This window comes from Pongo abelii, chromosome 13 (genome assembly GCF_028885655.2).
Source record: "Pongo abelii isolate AG06213 chromosome 13, NHGRI_mPonAbe1-v2.0_pri, whole genome shotgun sequence".
Lineage (NCBI taxonomy): Eukaryota > Metazoa > Chordata > Mammalia > Primates > Hominidae > Pongo > Pongo abelii.
Genome location: NC_071998.2, coordinates 95,650,839 through 95,669,282, shown reverse-complemented (window position 1 = coordinate 95,669,282; position 18,444 = coordinate 95,650,839). Strand labels below are relative to the sequence as shown.

Below are 18,444 nucleotides of genomic sequence, written 5' to 3'. Positions count from 1 at the left end.
TCTACTCAATACTATTTAGCAATAATAACTTGAATGGATCTCAGAGGCTTTATCTAAGTGAAAGAATCCCAACCCCAGTGGCTCATATGACTCTATTTATATGACATTATGGTAAATGTAAAACTATAGGGATAGAAAATATCAGTGGTTGCCAGGATGTATAGGTAGGTGGAAGAGGTGACTAAGAAAAGAATATCACAAAGAAGTGTTTTGGGTAATAGAAGAGTTCTGTGTTGTGGTTATGGCTGTGGTTATATGAATCTATACATGTTTTAAAATTCATAGAACCATACTCCAGAAGATAAAAAGTCAATTTATGGTATGACATCTAACTGTATGATAATTTTAAAAAACAACAAAAAAATTCCACCCCTAACCAAAGAAAAAGGTGTTTGCACTTTAACATGAAGATTTCATATTATTGGGCTTTACATGAATTGGTCGTGTTCTCTGGATAATCAGGAACGCAGTAATCACTGGTTGGGTTCATTTCTGATGATTCTCCCTCCAGATTGACACACTTCTTTCAGTGTTGGAATACACATGGGTTATTGTTGAGTTCTCCTGACCTGGGAGTGAGGTTTTAAAGTAAATTACCAAATCTCTTATGCAATACACTCTGTATTGCTTTTATAATTCATTAAAAAACCTCAGGCAAGTATGGGCCACAAACAGGTAGTCTTGGAGCCTAGGCTGTGCTACATATTAGTTATATGACTTTAGGCTGAACTCTCTCACTTTAGGTTTTCTTATCTTTCAAATGATAATGTGGAGTTTAAGTACTGTGAAAAAAAAATCACAAAGTTCCTGGCCAAGAATGAGTGATCAATATCATAAGGTTTCCCCTCATATTTCTCTTCCTGCATTGTTAGTTCTTTTCATTCCCTTTCCCTATATTCCTTTCTCCTCTTCCCTATTTTCTCTTTCTTCAATACTTTTATTGGGTTCATGGCAAATTTTTATATTTGTACATTGGGATACTTGGATTTACCATGTAAATAAATTATATTAATTTTTTTGACTTCTTACAGGTAAAAGAGAGACATTTAAATGGAATGGGAAAACCAAACCATTCTGGTGGAATTTTTTCTGAAGGGACTTTCTGGTCACCCAAGGCTTGAGTTACTCTTTTTTGTGCTAATCTTCATAATATATGTGGTCATCCTTCTGGGGAATGGTACTCTCATTTTAATCAGCATCTTAGACCCTCACCTTCACACCCCTATATACTTCTTTCTGGGGAACCTCTCCTTCTTGGACATCTGCTACACCACCACCTCTATTCCCTCCACGCTGGTGAGCTTCCTTTCAGAAAGAAAGACCATTTCCTTTTCTGGCTGTGCAGTGCAGATGTTCCTTGGCTTGGCCATGGGGACAACAGAGTGTGTGCTCCTAGGCATGATGGCCTTTGACCGCTATGTGGCTATCTGCAACCCTCTGAGATATCCCATCATCATGAGCAAGGATGCCTATGTACCCATGGCTGTTGGGTCCTGGTTTGCAGGGATTGTCAACTCTGCAGTACAAACTACATTTGTAGTACAATTGCCTTTCTGCAGGAATAATGTCATCAATCATTTCTCCTGTGAAATTCTAGCTGTCATGAAGATGGCCTGTGCTGACATCTCAGGCAATGAGTTCCTCATGCTTGTGGCCACAATATTGTTCACATTGATGCCACTGCTCTTGATAGTTATCTCTTACTCATTAATCATTTCCAGCATCCTCAAGATTCACTCCTCTGAGGGGAGAAGCAAAGCGTTCTCTACTTGCTCAGCCCATCTGACTGTGGTAATAATATTCTATGGGACCATCCTCTTCATGTATATGAAGCCCAAGTCTAAAGAGACACTTAATTCAGATGACTTGGATGTTACCAACAAAATTATATCCATGTTCTATGGGGTGATGACTCCCATGATGAATCCTTTAATCTACAGTCTTAGAAACAAGGATGTGAAAGAGGCAGTAAAACACCTACTGAACAGAAGGTTCTTTAGCAAGTGAGTGCAAAATATACTGGAGTGTGAACACACTTGATATTGTTGAAACTTCAGAATTATGTTAGAATTTTGGATACTTTTACTGTTTTTCTGCATTTTCATGTATTATGTTAAAATAATGAGATACAGCATTTCAAAATTATTGCATGTCTACTCTAGAGAATTTGCAAGATACAGGGCAGGAGGATGAAGAAGACAGACGGGTTACCTATTACTCTAATAGTGGGAAATGGCTACTTTTCAACATTTTGAACAGTATCTTTTGTATTATGGTTTTTTAATTTTTGCTGTATTGGAATTGGGTGTGATGTGCCTTTTTATGTTCACTTTTCTACATAACATTATTTCATAGGCAACATTTCATTGAATCTTTCAAAATAAATAAAGCCCTCTGTTGTAGAAAAAGCAAAACAGAAAAAACCCAATATACTGCACTCACATTTTCCAGTGGCAAGCCTTGTGTTATAGTTTCACATTAATCTCCAGATCCTGTTGAGTCATTAAATACTATTTTCGTGTTCTGTATTTAAATATTTTTGTGTGAAGCTGAGTATTTGGGACTATCAAAGGGCAGTAGATAAGTAGAGTTTAAAAGCAGGGCCTATGCAATCAATCGGGATATCCTGCTTTATGGTCTTTCTTTGCTTTAACTTATTTGTTGGCTTTAGCATAAAGAACATTTTGCAAAATTAAAAATAGGTTTAAAAATCAGTCTACTGGTCCAGATAATAATGTGGACCAGTTTTGGGTTGAATGGAGTGTCCTATCAATGCCCATTTAGAAGATGCCCGATTTCTTTGCTATCCCGAGGGAATTCCAATATTTTTCCAAGTCTTAGAAGAATGTTCAGCTGGGCGCGGTGGCTCACGCCTGTAATCCCAGCACTTTGGGAGGCCGAGGCGGGCGGATCACGAGGTCAGAAGATCGAGACCATCTTGGCTAACACGGTGAAACCCCGTCTCTACTAAAAATACAAAAAATTAGCCGGGCGCGGTGGTGGGCGCCTGTAATCCCAGCTACTCAGGAGGCTGAGGCAGGAGAATGGCATGAACTCGGGAGGCGGAGCTTGCAGTGAGCCAAGATAGCGCCACTGCAGTCCGGCCTGGGCGAAAGAGCGAGACTCCGTCTCAAAAAAAAAACAAAAAACAAAAACAAAAACAAAAGAATGTCCAAGCTCTTAATTTTTAGTACAAATACTATTCATGTCTTGTCTCTGTTACTAACCAGCTTAATTTGAGGAAGAAGAGGATTAGGGAATGTCAGACATTATCTTGCTTTTCCTTGGTTTTTACGTCAACATTTTACTCTATGTGAAGAACATTTTAAATTTACAGCCCAAGATGAATGACGAAGTGTATTCAGGAGTGAACCACCTTCTAGGTAATCAGTTTAGCTGAATCAATTTTTATTAATGGACCAGTGAATTTAGAGTATATTGGGCATAAACATATTTTACGTAGACAAGTAGAATTACCTGCTTGTGGAATCTTTGGGTTTAGTCACTTGAGTAATCTTCCCAAGTTCACTTGTTAATTTTAGTGGAAAGAATATTAAACAGTCACAAACTATATTTAAATATATCCATCATAGTTGTTTACAGATTAAATCTGATGGCAAGAGTTGAGATTATTGATAATTAAATTTACATCCTGACAAAATGGGCTGTGAAAATCTATTAGTTCCCATACACGAGTTCATTGGACTTTTTGCACCCACTAAGAATTCCTGGTAGGTAGAAAACTCTGGAAGTCAGGCATTTTATGTTTGACTCATAGTCAGGTTGTCTTGAATGCTCAAATGCTAATTTTGTTTTCCTTCACAGCTTAAATCCAGCCACTTTGATAAATTCTCTGAGAAGACTCAGGTAGCTCCATAGTGTTATATCAGATTTATACCATTTTTTATTACTATACTCTAAGTTATAGGGTACATGTGCGCAACGTGCAGGTTTGTTACATAGGTATACGTGTGCCATGTTGGTTTGCTGCTCTCATCAACTCGTCATTTACATTAGGTATTTCTCCTAATGCTGTTCCTCTCCCAACACCCTACCCCCTGACAGGCCCTGGTGTGTGATGTTCCCCACCCTGTGTCCAAGTGTTCTTCTCACTGTTGAATTCCCACCTATGAGTGAGAACATGTAGTGTTTGGTTTTCTGTCCTTGTGATAGTTTGCTGAGAATGATGGTTTCCAGCTTCATCCATGTCCCTGCAAAGGACATGAACTCATCCTTTTTTATGGCTGCATAGTACTCCATGGTATGTATGTGCCACATTTTCTTAATCCAGTCTATCATTATGGACATTTGGGTTGGTTCCAAGTCTTTGCTATTGTGAATAGTGCCACAATAAACATAGGTATTCATGTGTCTTTATAGTAGCATGATTTATAATCCTTTGGGTATATACCCAGTAATGGGATGGCTGGGTCAAATGGTATTTCTAGTTCTAGATCCTTGAAGAATCTCCACACTGTCTTCCACAATGGTTGAACTAGTTTACAGTCCCACCAACAGTGTAAAAGCATTCCTATTTCTTCACATCCTCTCCAGCACCTGTTGTTTCCTGACTTTTTAATGATTGCCATTCTAACTGGTGTGAGATGGTATCTCATTGTGGTTTTGATTTGCATTTCTCTGATGGCCAGTGATGATGAGCATTTTTTCATGTGTCTGTTGGCTGCATAAATGTCTTCTTTTGAGAAGTTTCTGTTCATATCTTGCCCACTTTTTGATAGGGTTGTTTGGTTTTTTCTTGTAAATTTGTTTAAGTTCTTTGTAGATTCTGGATATTAGAGATTTATACATTTTTGATAGAAAATTAATTAAAGCAAGAAGAAATTTTAAAGCACACGTTTCTCCTTACAGGAGAATATTAGGAGAGTTTTTCTCTCACAGGGTTGTAGAATCAAGGTCTGAAGAAAATAAAGGCATGTTAATTGTCTTGATATATTTATGTGTTCAAATTTGCTGGGCAAAATACACAATCATTATAATACTGACATAATGCTTTATTTTAATACTTGAGCCTCTAGAGGAGTTTTCATTCAGAAAGTTTTTTTAAAAGCTTATGGAGGATCATTTTGTTGTTAGCAATTTGTTTTTTCTAATTAGGAGACAAAGTAATATAAACTTATCTGATATACCAGGCATGTATCTCTGTGTGTGTGTGTGTGTAGTGTGTGCGTGTTCCTGTGATTTTTCTACCAGATAGCAAAATCTACCATTTCTACCAGATAGCAAAATCTGCCATTTCTACTAGATAGCAAAAATTTCTACCAGATAGCAAAATCTACAATTCTTAGTGTAACCGAAGAAGCAAGCCACACCCCCATCACGTGCTCTGCCAGGAGGATAAGGGAATTTTTCCTGTTTCACTTCCATAGCACACTAAGCCATCACTTTAATCACAGCTTTCACCACTTTGTATTGAAATCCACTAATTACATGAATGTTTTTCTTACTAACTACATGATTCTTGAAGGTGAGGACTGTGTCTGAGGCATTTTTATATTTGCAGATGTTCTTTCTACAAGTTTCATAGAGTAGATATATAATACATCATGTAAACAAGTGATTTAAAAATGTAAAATTGTGACTGTTATCATTAATTGACATATCTTTATCCTATTTGATACTTTGTTATTAGCTGAAAAGAATATTTAAGAAACCAGTGTAAAAATGTAAAATACCCAATAGAAAAATGAATAGAGGACATGAGTGCACAACTTACATGAAAGAAAATAAAACTTTTTAAGACACACCAAAATGTAAATAGTAAATATCTATAAAGATTAAAATGCCATTTACAATAATGACAAGATATCATTTTAAGCCCTTTAGATTAGATTGAAAATCTAAATTATTGACAACATCCAGTGTTGATAAGAGGAAGATAAAATTAGCAATACCATAACACTACATTAATATTATCCTTTTAGATTCATAAAAAATCTTCATTGATTTTGACCCACTCATTTCACTTTTAGAATTCTATCTGAAAAAATTTTGAAAGTATTTTGATAAAAATAAGCATATTCTCACTCATAGGTGGGAAGTGAACAATGAGAACACATGGACACAGGAAGGGGAATATCACACTCTGGGGACTGTTGTGGGGTGGGGGGAGGGGGGAGGGATAGCATTGGGAGATATACCTAAAGTATAATAATAATAAATAAAAATAAATAAATAAAGAAGAGAAAAAATGAAAACAATCATTCAGAAGTGTTCAGCCTTAAGATGCCTCAGTTTACTCTCATTAGAGAAAGGCAAATTATTTTAGCCTAAGTTATTACATTGTTTTATGATTAGGATCAGCCTCCTTTCTGAGCTGTGGCTTTTGCCAGGCTATTTAATTATAGTTTATTCTTGGCTTTGTTTTTTACACCATTATATACTGCTTGAGGATATCTTTTCTTGTCTTGCCTTCTTTTACCTTCTCTTTCTGTCCCTGTCTTCTTTCCTCTTTTATTCCCTCTCTTCCTTCCTTTGTCCTTTTCCCATTCCCCCATCCTTCCCTTCCTTCTGTCCTTTCATTCTTTTTTTTACAGTATGTATCACCATTAGAATGAATGAAAATATATCAATGTTAAAGAGTATACCAATAAACTCATTGTTACATGAAAATATCATAAATTGAAAATGCATTTAGTGTATCTAACTTGCCAAACATCACAGCTTAGCCTGGCCTACCTTAAATGTGCTCAGAAGACTTACATTAGCCTATGGGTGGGCAGAATCATGTAACACAAAGCCTATTTTATATTAAAGTGTTGAATATCCTAAGTAATTTATTGAATATTGTGCTGAAAGTGAAAAGTAGAATGGTTGTATGGGTTCTTGAAGTACAGTTTTTACTCAATGCATATTATTTCACACCATCTGTAAATATATGTTTATTCAGAGTCAACTTTTACTGTAAACTAAATCCATAAAGTGAACGGGAAATTTGTGTACAGAAAACATCAATTATACTTCCAAAATGAGAGAGATTGAGAGAGAGAGAGAGAGAGAGAGAGAGAGAGAGAGAGAGAGAGAGAGAAGCTCCCTTCTGATTTTGTGTATGAAATAGAGTAATAGGCCTCCCATAATTAGGTCTTTAGGGCTTTATTTCTGAAGTTTCATAAGTTTTATACACCTTTCATCTTGGAGGCAATTTAAAGTTGTGCACAGAGGTTTAGAAGAGTCCTTAAGAGCAGAATATTTAAATTGTTTCTTAAATCCTGAGGCAGATCTTTAGGAATTTGTGGGTCTCCACAATGGGATGGTATTTCAGCATGCACTTCAGAGGCAAATTCAATTTGCCCTATTCCTAAAATTTATTGCCAAATATTAATTTTCTTTCTATTTTTAAACTAGAGGAATCTGATGATACTTTTTCTGAACTAGAGGAATTTCATGACACTTTGTCCTAGTAATCATGTCCATAACACCATGTTTCTGTAAACATCAACTAGTCAATGAATTTCTATGACAAAATGATTACTCACTCGTCTTGCCTCTTTGGAGATTCAGCTACTAATGAGTGGCTACGAAGACTCGCTGCAAGTAGAAAAGTAAGACAAAATTGTCTGTTGCTGTTGCAGCCTATAAAGAGAGGCAACCTCTGGTTTGGAGGTAAGTTATTGCAAAAACAAGAACAGTGTTTCAACTGTAAGCGAGACTTGGACTGATCGGTTAAATCAGTTTGAAAATGACATTTTTTTTCTCATTTGAGAGTGACTTTGAATATTGGAAATGGAATTTAAGTGTCTATTCACTGGGATGTAGTAGGAACAAAATAAAAGCCATGAGACCAAAAGAGCAGTTCTGCATGCAAAGGCAATTGAACAAAAACTGAATTTTCCCAGCCCTTATGAATTACTTTTTGTCAGTGTGCAGTTTTTTACGACATTACAAAGTACTTGGACACTGCGTCATCTACGTTAGCTAATTAAAGCTCACTACACAGTAAATAGCAGATTGTGTGTTCTTTAGTATAGAATTCATATTAAACAAATCCTTGACTGTGGTTCCCTAGCAGTAACTCAGGTCCATTTGGTTCAGTTACCTGTGAACCAGTTGAACTGTGTGCTAGGTAATATGCCAGGGACTCTTTATACGACAATATCATGTGAAGAGAACATTATGACAAATTTGGAAAATAAAAAAAAAACTAAATAATCTCTTGGGATCTGAAATATATAATTTGCCAAAGGAATGCACAGTCAGAAAGAGACCATCTTAGGGAATATCCTTATGTGCTTGCATTAGCATTGGCGACTATTTTGAATATTTGCTTTTCTGTCATTAGGTCATGATTGTAATAGTGAGTAACTTTCCTTTTCCTCTTTTATGTTAATAGGCTTGCTCAAGATGTTAAAATAGTTTCAGTCAAGAAAAACTCAGTCATGTGTTTTAAAACTAGCAACACACTGGCACCTTATTAAAATCCTATCTTTTATACCTAATGTAAATGATGAGTTAATGGGTGCAACACACCAACATGGCACATGTATACATATGTAACAAACCTGCACGTTGTGCACATGTACCCTAGAACTTAAAGTATAATAATAAAAAAAAAGACTTCAAAAAAAAGACAAGGTTTTATATCCAATAATACTGTCAAGTATAAGAGGACACAATAAACAGTTATCAACATGAAAAAAATAAAATCCTATCTTTTTTATGAAATAAATTGACTTCGATAAAAGGTGGATCTTTTGGATGATTTTTCTTTTCTGCCACCTAATTCACTGGCATCCAAAGGGTTGGAGTGACTGTGATAAAATGTATCAGAATTTTTAAAAAGTGAAAATAATACCATTTATTAGAACATAGTGTGTGATCTGACTAAGTAAGCCACATATACCTGACCTCATGGAAGGATGATAATGACTAGTTCAGGGATGTCAAAAAAACTCTTAACAGAATGAAAAGTCATAAAAGACAAGCATGAAGGAAACCACTAACAATAGGAACCATTACTGTGCTAAGTGAGTTACACACATCATTTCATTTAATCTTATGCACAAGTACATGGTATAGATGTTGTCCGTATCTTCATTCTACTGATGACGATGGTGAGCAGAGACATGTCCAGGTCACCTAGTTAATAAGGGGTAGAGATGGCATTTGAACCAAGCCTCTTCCAAAGTCTGTGACCTTGACAATATTATGAAGTATGCTTGATAGTATATCTTGTAGCACAGAGATAGCTCATGAAACAATAATTTTTGCAGAGAGAAGATTTTTACAGGTGTGCATATAATCTCCATTATTCAAAGAACTCCACATTGTAAAATGCTCTTTGGGGTCTCAAATAGTTAATACCTTAATCCAGAAAATCTGAAAAATTCTAGAAAATGTAAATTGTATAAAAAGCTACAGAACGATAGGGGGAATTTAGAATAGGGAAATCAGGTTGGGTTTGAAGTGATCTTGAGGAGACTAATTATGTCTCGAAATTGAGAAGAGGGACCTGAGATTCACAGCAAAGTACCTCATATTGTTAGGTGGAGGAAGTATTCTGAAGATAAAAGGCTCCTTGAACCTGAAAACGGAAAAGAATAATAGCCAACATTTACTGAACCGTAATTTTATTCCAGGAACTTTGCTAGATCATAAAAACATCAAAATGTTTAGTGGAAAAAAAGTGACATGGAATTGGATGTTAGGCCCTAAGCCAGGTCAAGAATAGCCTAGAGCTTGTTGGTAGGAAATGAGACAGACATAGTACTGCAAGTCCTATAGATACGAAATAAATTATCTTAAGTATTGGGAATGTGACTATAAAGTACCTCTTCATCCTCAGCAATTACCATTTAGTGTGTGATATTGAACAAGTTAGAACAATTTTCAAATGCATGTGGTCATGTCCTATGGCAATGGATGGCTTTAATGTAGTGTGCTATTGGAAAGGTGAAAGGAGAAAGGCTAGGAATCCCACAAACAAGAACGCTTTAGCTTAAATATTATTTTATTAATAGGAAATACATTCACAAGGTTCAAAATTTTAAAAATGTGCTAAAGGGTATACTGTTAACACTCCCACCCCAATTAATAAGCTATATATTCCCTTTTCTGGGGATAAAAACTATTGTTTATTTTTCTAGAGATACTCTATGTGTGAGCAAAAATACATGCATGTATATATACACATACACATATACATATATAATCTTTTTTACACAAATGATAGTGTACCATATATACTCTTCTATTACTTTTCCATTTAATGTTTCTTGAAGATCTTTCCACATCAGTGCACAAAACATCCTTACTCCTTTTGACAGCAGTACAGTATTGCATTATTTCTATATTTTCTTCTTGTGGAAATTTAAATTGTTTGCTACATCTGCTGTTACAAATAATACTTTAATGAATCCATTTCTACTAAAATCACTTTGGCATGTGCCAGTATATCTGTATGATGATTACTGAGAAGTCAGTCTGTGGTCAAATGTTTTATATATGTATTTGTTATTTTGATAAATATTGCCACAGAGTGGGAGGTATTAGGGAATTTCTGTTTGAAAGTTCCCTGGGATTTTGGTCACTGGTTTCTTAAATATTCTCTTCAGCTAATAACAGAGTATCAGATAGGATAAAGATATGTCAATTAATGATAACAGTCACAATTTTTTGTGTGTGTATACTGTATATATAATATATATTTATGTTGTATATAACATATATTTTCTATATATAAAATATATAACTATGTGTTCCATTTTGTATATAACTATCTTTATTATTTCCTTAGGCTATATCTCAGACACAGAATGTGTGGGCCAAAATTCATAAACTTTTGCCTGTGTTATAAAAGGAAGACATTTGGTGATCTATAGGGATTGATGTGAGTATATATTACTCACATTCTCATCTGAGGAAAATTTCTGCAAATATACTATAATCAAGCAAAACAATAAATACAATCCTCAAGAGAGTGAAAAAAAGGGATCAATGATGATCAATGAATAGATGTATAGATAGGTAGACATATTGACTGTCCAAGCTTGTATAATCTAAAGGCTGAAAAAGAACTCTCAAAAAGGCAGATTGTAAGGACTTTGTAAGTATTATACCAGTAAAACCTAGGAATTAGGAGATTAGGATAAAAGTGGAGTAAAAGTATTCTGAGTTTTGGCTTCATTTAGATTTCAGGGGTAATTAAGGTGATTAGAGCACACCCTGCTGGAGAAAACAGTTTATGGCCTTAGAAGTTAAATTATGAGAGGAGAGAAAAAGAAGGCAATCACTTACTGAATGAAAAAAATGAGTAGTGTTCAAGTTAATGAAAACAAATAATGAATGACAACTTCATCAATTAGCAAAAATAAAAAAGTGGGAAAAAGAGAATGCAATAATTCAAATAATTAATAAAAATAAAGTATGATGGAAAGAATAAGATGTAGTACATTAATAATTAAGTTAAAGTAAATAGAATAGTCTGAATATTCTCATAAATGACCCAAACATTTAAAAAGTAGTTAAAACTTACTCCGATATTTGTTATTTAAAAGTAGTATACTTTAAACAAAGTGAAAAAGAGAAGTTAAAAATAAGAAGTTGTACAAAGAGATAGCAGACAAAAGCAAACTAAAAGAAAGCGGGAGTGTAATATCAATATCATAAAAGTGGAATTAAACTTTAAAGTGTCAAATAGAATAAAGATACATCAATTTATGATAAGTTATAATTTATGAAGATGATATATTAACCATAAATCTATCTACACTACACTAACATAGAAACTAAGCCTATATAACAAAAGGATCCTAGGTATACAAGAATTTGATAACAATATTTACATAGAATTCATTAAATCTAGGCAGCAGAAAATAGGTTATTTCAAAGATTTTAATAATATATTTAATAAATTTTACATGTATACATGTTTTGCGCATGTACTTAAAACTATGTATCTTCCCAAAGAGAAATCACATTTTTTTGTTAACATTTACAACATACATCATGCAATTGGCTGCACAAAAGTCCATAACTAGAGAATTATAGGTCATGTTTTCTATTAAGATAAAATGGGGCCGGGCGTGGTGGCTCACACCTCTGATCCCAGCACTTTGGGAGGCTGAGGCGGGTGGATTACTTGAGGTCAGGAGTGCAAGATCAGCAAGGGCAACATGGTGAAACCCTGTCTCTACCAAAAACAGAAAAATTAGCCAGGCGTGGTGGTGCATGCCTGTAGTCCCAGCTACTCAGAAGGCTGAGACAGGAGAATCACTTGAACCAGGGAGGCAGAGGCTACAGTGAGCCAAGATGGTGCCACTGCGCTCTAGCCTGAATGACAGAGCAAGACTTTGTCTCAGAAAAAAATAAAAATAAAAATAAAAACATTAACTAAATAAAATGGGAAATAAATAGTAAAAATAGAATGAAAATGCCTAATCACTAAATAATGAAGAAAGATGCTTGGATTTAAGAGGAACTGAACAGAAAAACAAAAAAAAAAATTATCTAGAAACCAGTAAAAAAATTCTCATAAAAAACTAAGTCTAAAATAAAAGAAAAAGTGCTCTAAGTGCTTTCATTAGAGCAAGAAATAGAGGAGTAAGGAGGAGGAAATAAGAATTTTTCTTCTTATTTCAAGAAATTAGATAAATAGTATTAGAATACAGAAAATAGAAATTAGAAATCAGAAAATTAGAAAAATAGATCCGAATAAACAAGAAATTTATGAAGACAGAAACTTAATGAAATGCAAAAAGTCAAGAGAATAAATCTAACCTAAAGCTGTTTTTTTTTTTTTTAAGACCTGTAATATAGGAAAACCCCTTGTGAGTCTAATAAAGGAAAAAAAAAAGTCAAACAGGCATCATAATGAAAATGAGAACTTTTCATGTACGGGAGGACACAAGAATTATAATGATCAAATGCAACTCTGACAAAACATTTGTTATAGAAATGAGTACTTTTCTAGCAAAATATAAAGTATAAAATCAACTGCTATCAAATTACCATATTGAAATCTTCTTTCTGATCAATCACAGTTTTTATCTGATATTTCTTTTGAAATATTAGTTCTGTTAATTAGAATACAAGGTATTCTAGTCTGTGAGCCAAATTCTCTTTGCAAAATGAGTATTAGAGCTCGAATTCTGAAGCCATACTGCTTGGGTTTAACTCCTTGCTCTTTCATTTCAATTTCAATTTCATTTCAATTTCATTGGCTGTGTGAAATTGACCTTAAGCAAATTACTTAACTTTTCTGTGCCTTATTTTCCTCTCTACACAATAGGCTTGGTGATACTAATAGTAACAGTAATTACCTCATAGGCTTGCTATTCAGACTCCATTATGTAATGCACAAAGAAAACAATTAATAGAGGATTGGCACACAGTAAGAAATGTAGCAATTATTTTGCCTTTGATTTTGTTCATTCATCCAACAAATGTTTTTGAACATTTGCATCTGTATCTGTTCTATTCTAGCTACAGGGGCTGTGGAAATAAGCAAGAATAGGTAAAAGCCCTAATGAAGTTTACATTCTACTGGGAAAGAGAGACAACATACATAACATAGTATAATTTCAAGGAGTGACAAGAGCATTGATCTATTGTGTGGTGATTTATAGCCAATAAAAATAGTTCAGTGTTCAATTATATGTAATACAATGCTCATTTCTATTATAACCTACAGTTTACATATGTGATGACAAATATGACAAAAAGTTCAGGCTTTAACAGGAAGATGTAGGTTTGAATCTTAGCTCTGCTATATAGTATTTACCTTTGGTCAAGTTTACTTAACATATCCACTTTGATTTATTCACCTGTAAAATATGGATACTAATACCCCTCTCCTAGAACTGTGATGATATTAAATGAATTAAATGGCTGTAGCACGAAACATGTTAGTTTTATCTTTCCTTCCTTCTCTCCATTCATTCATTCATTCATTCCCTTCCCTCTCTCCATTCATAATTCCCTCTTTTCTGTCGACTTTTCTTTATGCTCTCTCTTCTTTCTTTGGTCTTTTCCTTTTTTATTTTTATTTTTCCTGGGAATTATGGTACATATTCATTGATACATGCTTGAAAGTAATCAGAGTAAGATAAATATTTGTCTTAACATGCTCTGTCTTACAGGTTAAATAGAGAGTAAAATGGAATGGGAAAACCACACCATTCTGGTGGAATTTTTTCTGAAGAGACTTTCTGGTCACCCAAGGCTTGAGTTACTCTTTTTTGTGCTAATCTTCATAATGTATGTGGTCATCCTTCTGGGGAATGGTACTCTCATTTTAATCAGCATCTTGGACCCTCACTTTCACACCCCTATGTATTTCTTTCTGGGGAACCTCTCCTTCTTGGACATCTGCTACACCACCACCTCTATTTCCTCCACCTTGGTGAGCTTCCTTTCAGAAAGAAAGACCATTTCCCTTTCTGGCTGTGCAGTGCAGATGCTCCTTGGCTTGGCCATGGGGACAACAGAGTGTGTGCTTCTGGGCATGATGGCCTTTGACCGCTATGTGGCTATCTGCAACGCTCCGAGATATCCCATCATCGTGAGCAAGGATGCCTATGTACCCATGGCAACTGGGTCCTGGATCATAGAAGCTGTTAATTCTGCAGTACAAACAGTGTTTGTGGTACAATTGCCTTTCTGCAAGAATAACATCATCAGTCATTTCACCTGTGAAATTCTGGCTGTCGTGAAACTGGCCTGTGCTGACTTCTCAGGCAATGAGTTCATCCTGCTTGTGGCCATAACATTGTTCATATTGACACCTTTGTTATTAATCATTGTCTCTTACACATTAATCATTGTGAGCATCTTCAAAATTAGCTCTTCTGAGGGGAGAAGCAAAGCTTCCTCTACCTGCTCAGCACATCTAACTGTGGTCATAATATTCTATGGGACCATCCTCTTCATGTATATGAAGCCCAAGTCTCAAGAGACACTTAATTCAGATGACTTGGATGCTACCGACAAAATTATATCCATGTTCTATGGGGTGATGACTCCCATGATGAATCCTTTAATCTACAGTCTTAGAAACAAGGATGTGAAAGAGGCAGTAAAACACCTACTGAACAGAAGGTTCTTTAGCAAGTGAGTGCAAAATGTACTGGAGTGTGAACACACTTGATATTGTTGAAACTTCAGAATTATGTTAGAATTTTGGATACTTTTACTATTTTTCTGCATTTTCATGTATTATGTTAAAATAATGAGATACAGCATTTCAAAATTATTGCATGTCCACTCTAGAGAATTTGCAAGATACAGGGCAGTAGGATGAAGAAGAAAGAGGGGTTACCTATTACGCTACTAGTGGGAAATGGCCCCGTTTCAACATTTTGAACAGTAACTTTCATATTATGGTTTTTTTTTCCTGCATTGGAATTGGGTGTGATGTGCCATTTTATGTTCACTTTTTTCCATAATGTTATTTCATAGGCAGCATTTCATTGAATCTTTCAAAATAAATAAAGCCCTCTGTTGTAGAAAAAGCAAAACAGAAAAAACCCAACATAGTGTACTCACATTTTCCAGGGACAAGCCTTGTGTTATAGTTTCACATTAATCTTCAGATCCTGTTAAGCCATTAAATACTATTTTCTTTTTCCGTATTAAATTTTTTTTGTGTGCGAAGCTAGTATTTGGGACTATCAAAGGGGAGTAGATAAATAGAGTTTAAAAGCAGGGCCTATGCAATCAGTCAGGATATCCTGCTTTATGGTCTTTCTTTGCTTTAACTTACATGTTGGCTTTAGCATAAAGAACATTTTGCAAAATTAAAAATGGGTTTGAAAATCAGTCTACTGGTCCAGATAATAATGTGGACTACTTTTGGGTTGAATGGAGTGTCATATCAATGCCCATTTAGAAGATGCCAGATTTCTTTGCTGTCCCGAGGGAATTTCAATATTTTTCCAAATCTTAGAAGAATGTCCAAGCTCTTAATTTTTAGTAAGAATACTATTGATGTCTAGTCTCTGTTACTAACCAGCTTGATTTGAGGAAGAAGAGGATTGGGGAAAATCAGACACTACCTTGCTTTTCCTTGGTTTTTACGTCAACTTTTTACTCTATTGAAGAACATTTTAAATTTACAGCCCAAGATGAATGATGAAGTGTGTTCAGGAGTGAACCACATTCTAGGTAATCAGTTTGGCTGAATCAATTTTTATTAATGGGCCAGTGCATTTAGATTATATTGGGCATAAACATATTTTACACAGGCCAATAAGAATTACCTGCTTGTGGAACCTTTTGGGTTTAGTCACTCATTTAATCTTCCCAAGTTCACTTGTTAATTTTAGTGGAAGGAATATTAAACAGTCACAAACTATATTTAAATATATCCATCATAGCTGTTTACAGATTAAATCCGATGGTGAGAGTTGAGATCATTGATAATTAAATTTACATCCTGACAAAATAGGCTATGAGAATCTATTAGTTCCCATACACGAGTTCACTGGACTTTTTGCACCCACTAAGAATTCCAGGTAGGTAGAAAGCCCTGGAAGTCAGGTATTTTATGTTTGACCCACAGGCAGCCTGTCTTGAATGCTCAAATGCTAATTTTGTTTTCCTTCACAGCTTTAATCCAGCCACTTCCATAAATTCTCTGGGGTGACTGTGGTAGCTCCGTAGTCTTATATCAGATTTATAAATTTTTGATGGAAAATTAATTAACGCAAGAAGAAATTTTAAAAGACACATTTCTCCTCACAGGAGAATATTAGGACAGTTTTTCTCTCACAGGGTTGTAGAATCAAGGTCTGAAGAAAATAAAGGCATGTTACCTGTCTTGATATATTTATGTGTTCAAATTTGCTGGGCAAAATACACAATCATTATAATACTGACATAATGCTTTATTTTAATACTTGGGCCTCTAGAGGAGTTTTCATTCAGAAAATTTATTTTAAAAGCTTAAGGAGGACGATTTTGTTGTTAGCAACTTGTTTTTTCTAATTTGGAGACAAAGTAAGATAAACTTATCTGATAGGCATGTATCTGTGTGTGTGTGTGTGAGTGTGTGTGTGTGTGAGTGTGTGTGTGTGTTTAGTTTGTGTATGTGTAGTGTGTGCATGTTCCTGGTGATTTTTCTACCAGATAGCAAAATCTACAAAGGTGAGTATTTCTTTATATTCTTACCATATTTACTCCCATTGCACTCAATTTAGAGCATGACATTTATAATATGATTCAATATACATTTATACCCATGAATAGGAAAATTATATGGAAGGAGGTGCAACTGGAGCGAAGCACATACTTTTATATCCCACTGAAGTCCCAAGACAGGTTCATGATTTGGTTAAGAGCAGAGATACAGCAAAAAAGGCAAAATTACATTGCTCCTAATCCAACAAATTATTTCATCATTTTTGCACACTTTTATGCCTGCCCAATTTCCAAATATTCTAAGCTTGAGATTATGTCAACTTTTTAGGGTCCTGGGGACTTCTAAAATGAACACTTAAAAATGTAGCAATATATTGGCTATCAGCTAATTCACATAAATCATTTCTTTAAAATCCTATGATCTGGGCTATAGTGTCGCTATCTCGTAGATGAGGCCACAAAGCTTATGGAAGTTAATACGTCTTGCCCAAACCTCAAAGTATGCAGGTTAAAGACAAGCATACACACCTGGCTATTCTTTCTTGAGTTAATTATTCTTATACTACAGCATGTTTACTTTTCCACATTGCTTGTCATGACATCTAACACCAGTATTTCTTGGCAGCATATCTAAAATGACCAAAGAAACTATTACCTGTTTCTCAACTTTCATAGCAAGTATATTAAATTTCCGGAAAATAACTTAAAAAAGAAAATTAATTTAATTATTTATGAAAGAACCTTGACACCATCACATGTTGTGTCCAAAAATGATGCTTAATCACAATTGATAGGAATTAAATCTTAAATTAGGGGAAGACCTGACATTAATTGAGATATGAGAAGGGGAGGAATTTGATATTAGCTCTAATCTTCAGAAAAGACTATAAAAATAGATTTTTTTTTGTTTTAGTAAAGATAACACTCACTTTACAAAAACAGGGGCTCCTAATTTATAGTGTATAAGTAACATTTTATCTTTGAAATTATGAAATGTTTTTTATGCTGTTTTTGGATGGCAACTACCTTTAATTTATTTATATATCTAAAATTCCAAAGGAAATATGTGCTTATTGTAAAATAGTCAAATACTACGAAATGTGCAAACTAGAGAATTATAGGTCATGTTTTCATATTAAAATAAAATGGGGCCGGGCACGGTGGCTCATGCCTGTAACCCCAGCACTTTGGGAGGCTGAGGTGGGCGGATCACTTGAGGTCAGGTGTTCAAGACCAGCCTGGCCAACATGGTGAAACCCTGTCTCTACCAAAAACACAAAAATTAGCCAGGCGTGGTGGCGCATGCCTGTAGTCTCAGCTACTCAGAAGGCTGAGACAGAAGAATCACTTGAA

General features: G+C 34.9%; 2 protein-coding genes across 2 annotated transcripts; both read left to right on the top strand.

Moving 5' to 3' along the window:
- The first annotated feature begins 1,050 nt into the window (after window positions 1-1,050).
- LOC100431269 (olfactory receptor 13C9) lies at window positions 1,051-2,007 on the top strand. Its single transcript, XM_002833200.4, has one exon. It carries the CDS (start codon window positions 1,051-1,053, stop codon window positions 2,005-2,007), a length of 957 nt encoding a protein of 318 aa, XP_002833246.4.
- Window positions 2,008-14,110: 12,103 nt separating this feature from the next.
- On the top strand, window positions 14,111-15,357 carry LOC100438394 (olfactory receptor 13C2). The gene has a single exon (XM_009244712.3). The coding sequence runs from the start codon at window positions 14,111-14,113 to the stop codon at window positions 15,065-15,067; it is 957 nt and encodes a 318-aa protein (XP_009242987.3). The 3' UTR covers window positions 15,068-15,357.
- Window positions 15,358-18,444: the final 3,087 nt, after the last annotated feature.

Coding starts and splice junctions, on each gene's coding strand:
- LOC100431269 (XM_002833200.4), top strand. CDS start 1,051: ATGGAATGGGAAAACCAAACCATTCTGGTGGAATTTTTTCTGAAGGGA.
- LOC100438394 (XM_009244712.3), top strand. CDS start 14,111: ATGGAATGGGAAAACCACACCATTCTGGTGGAATTTTTTCTGAAGAGA.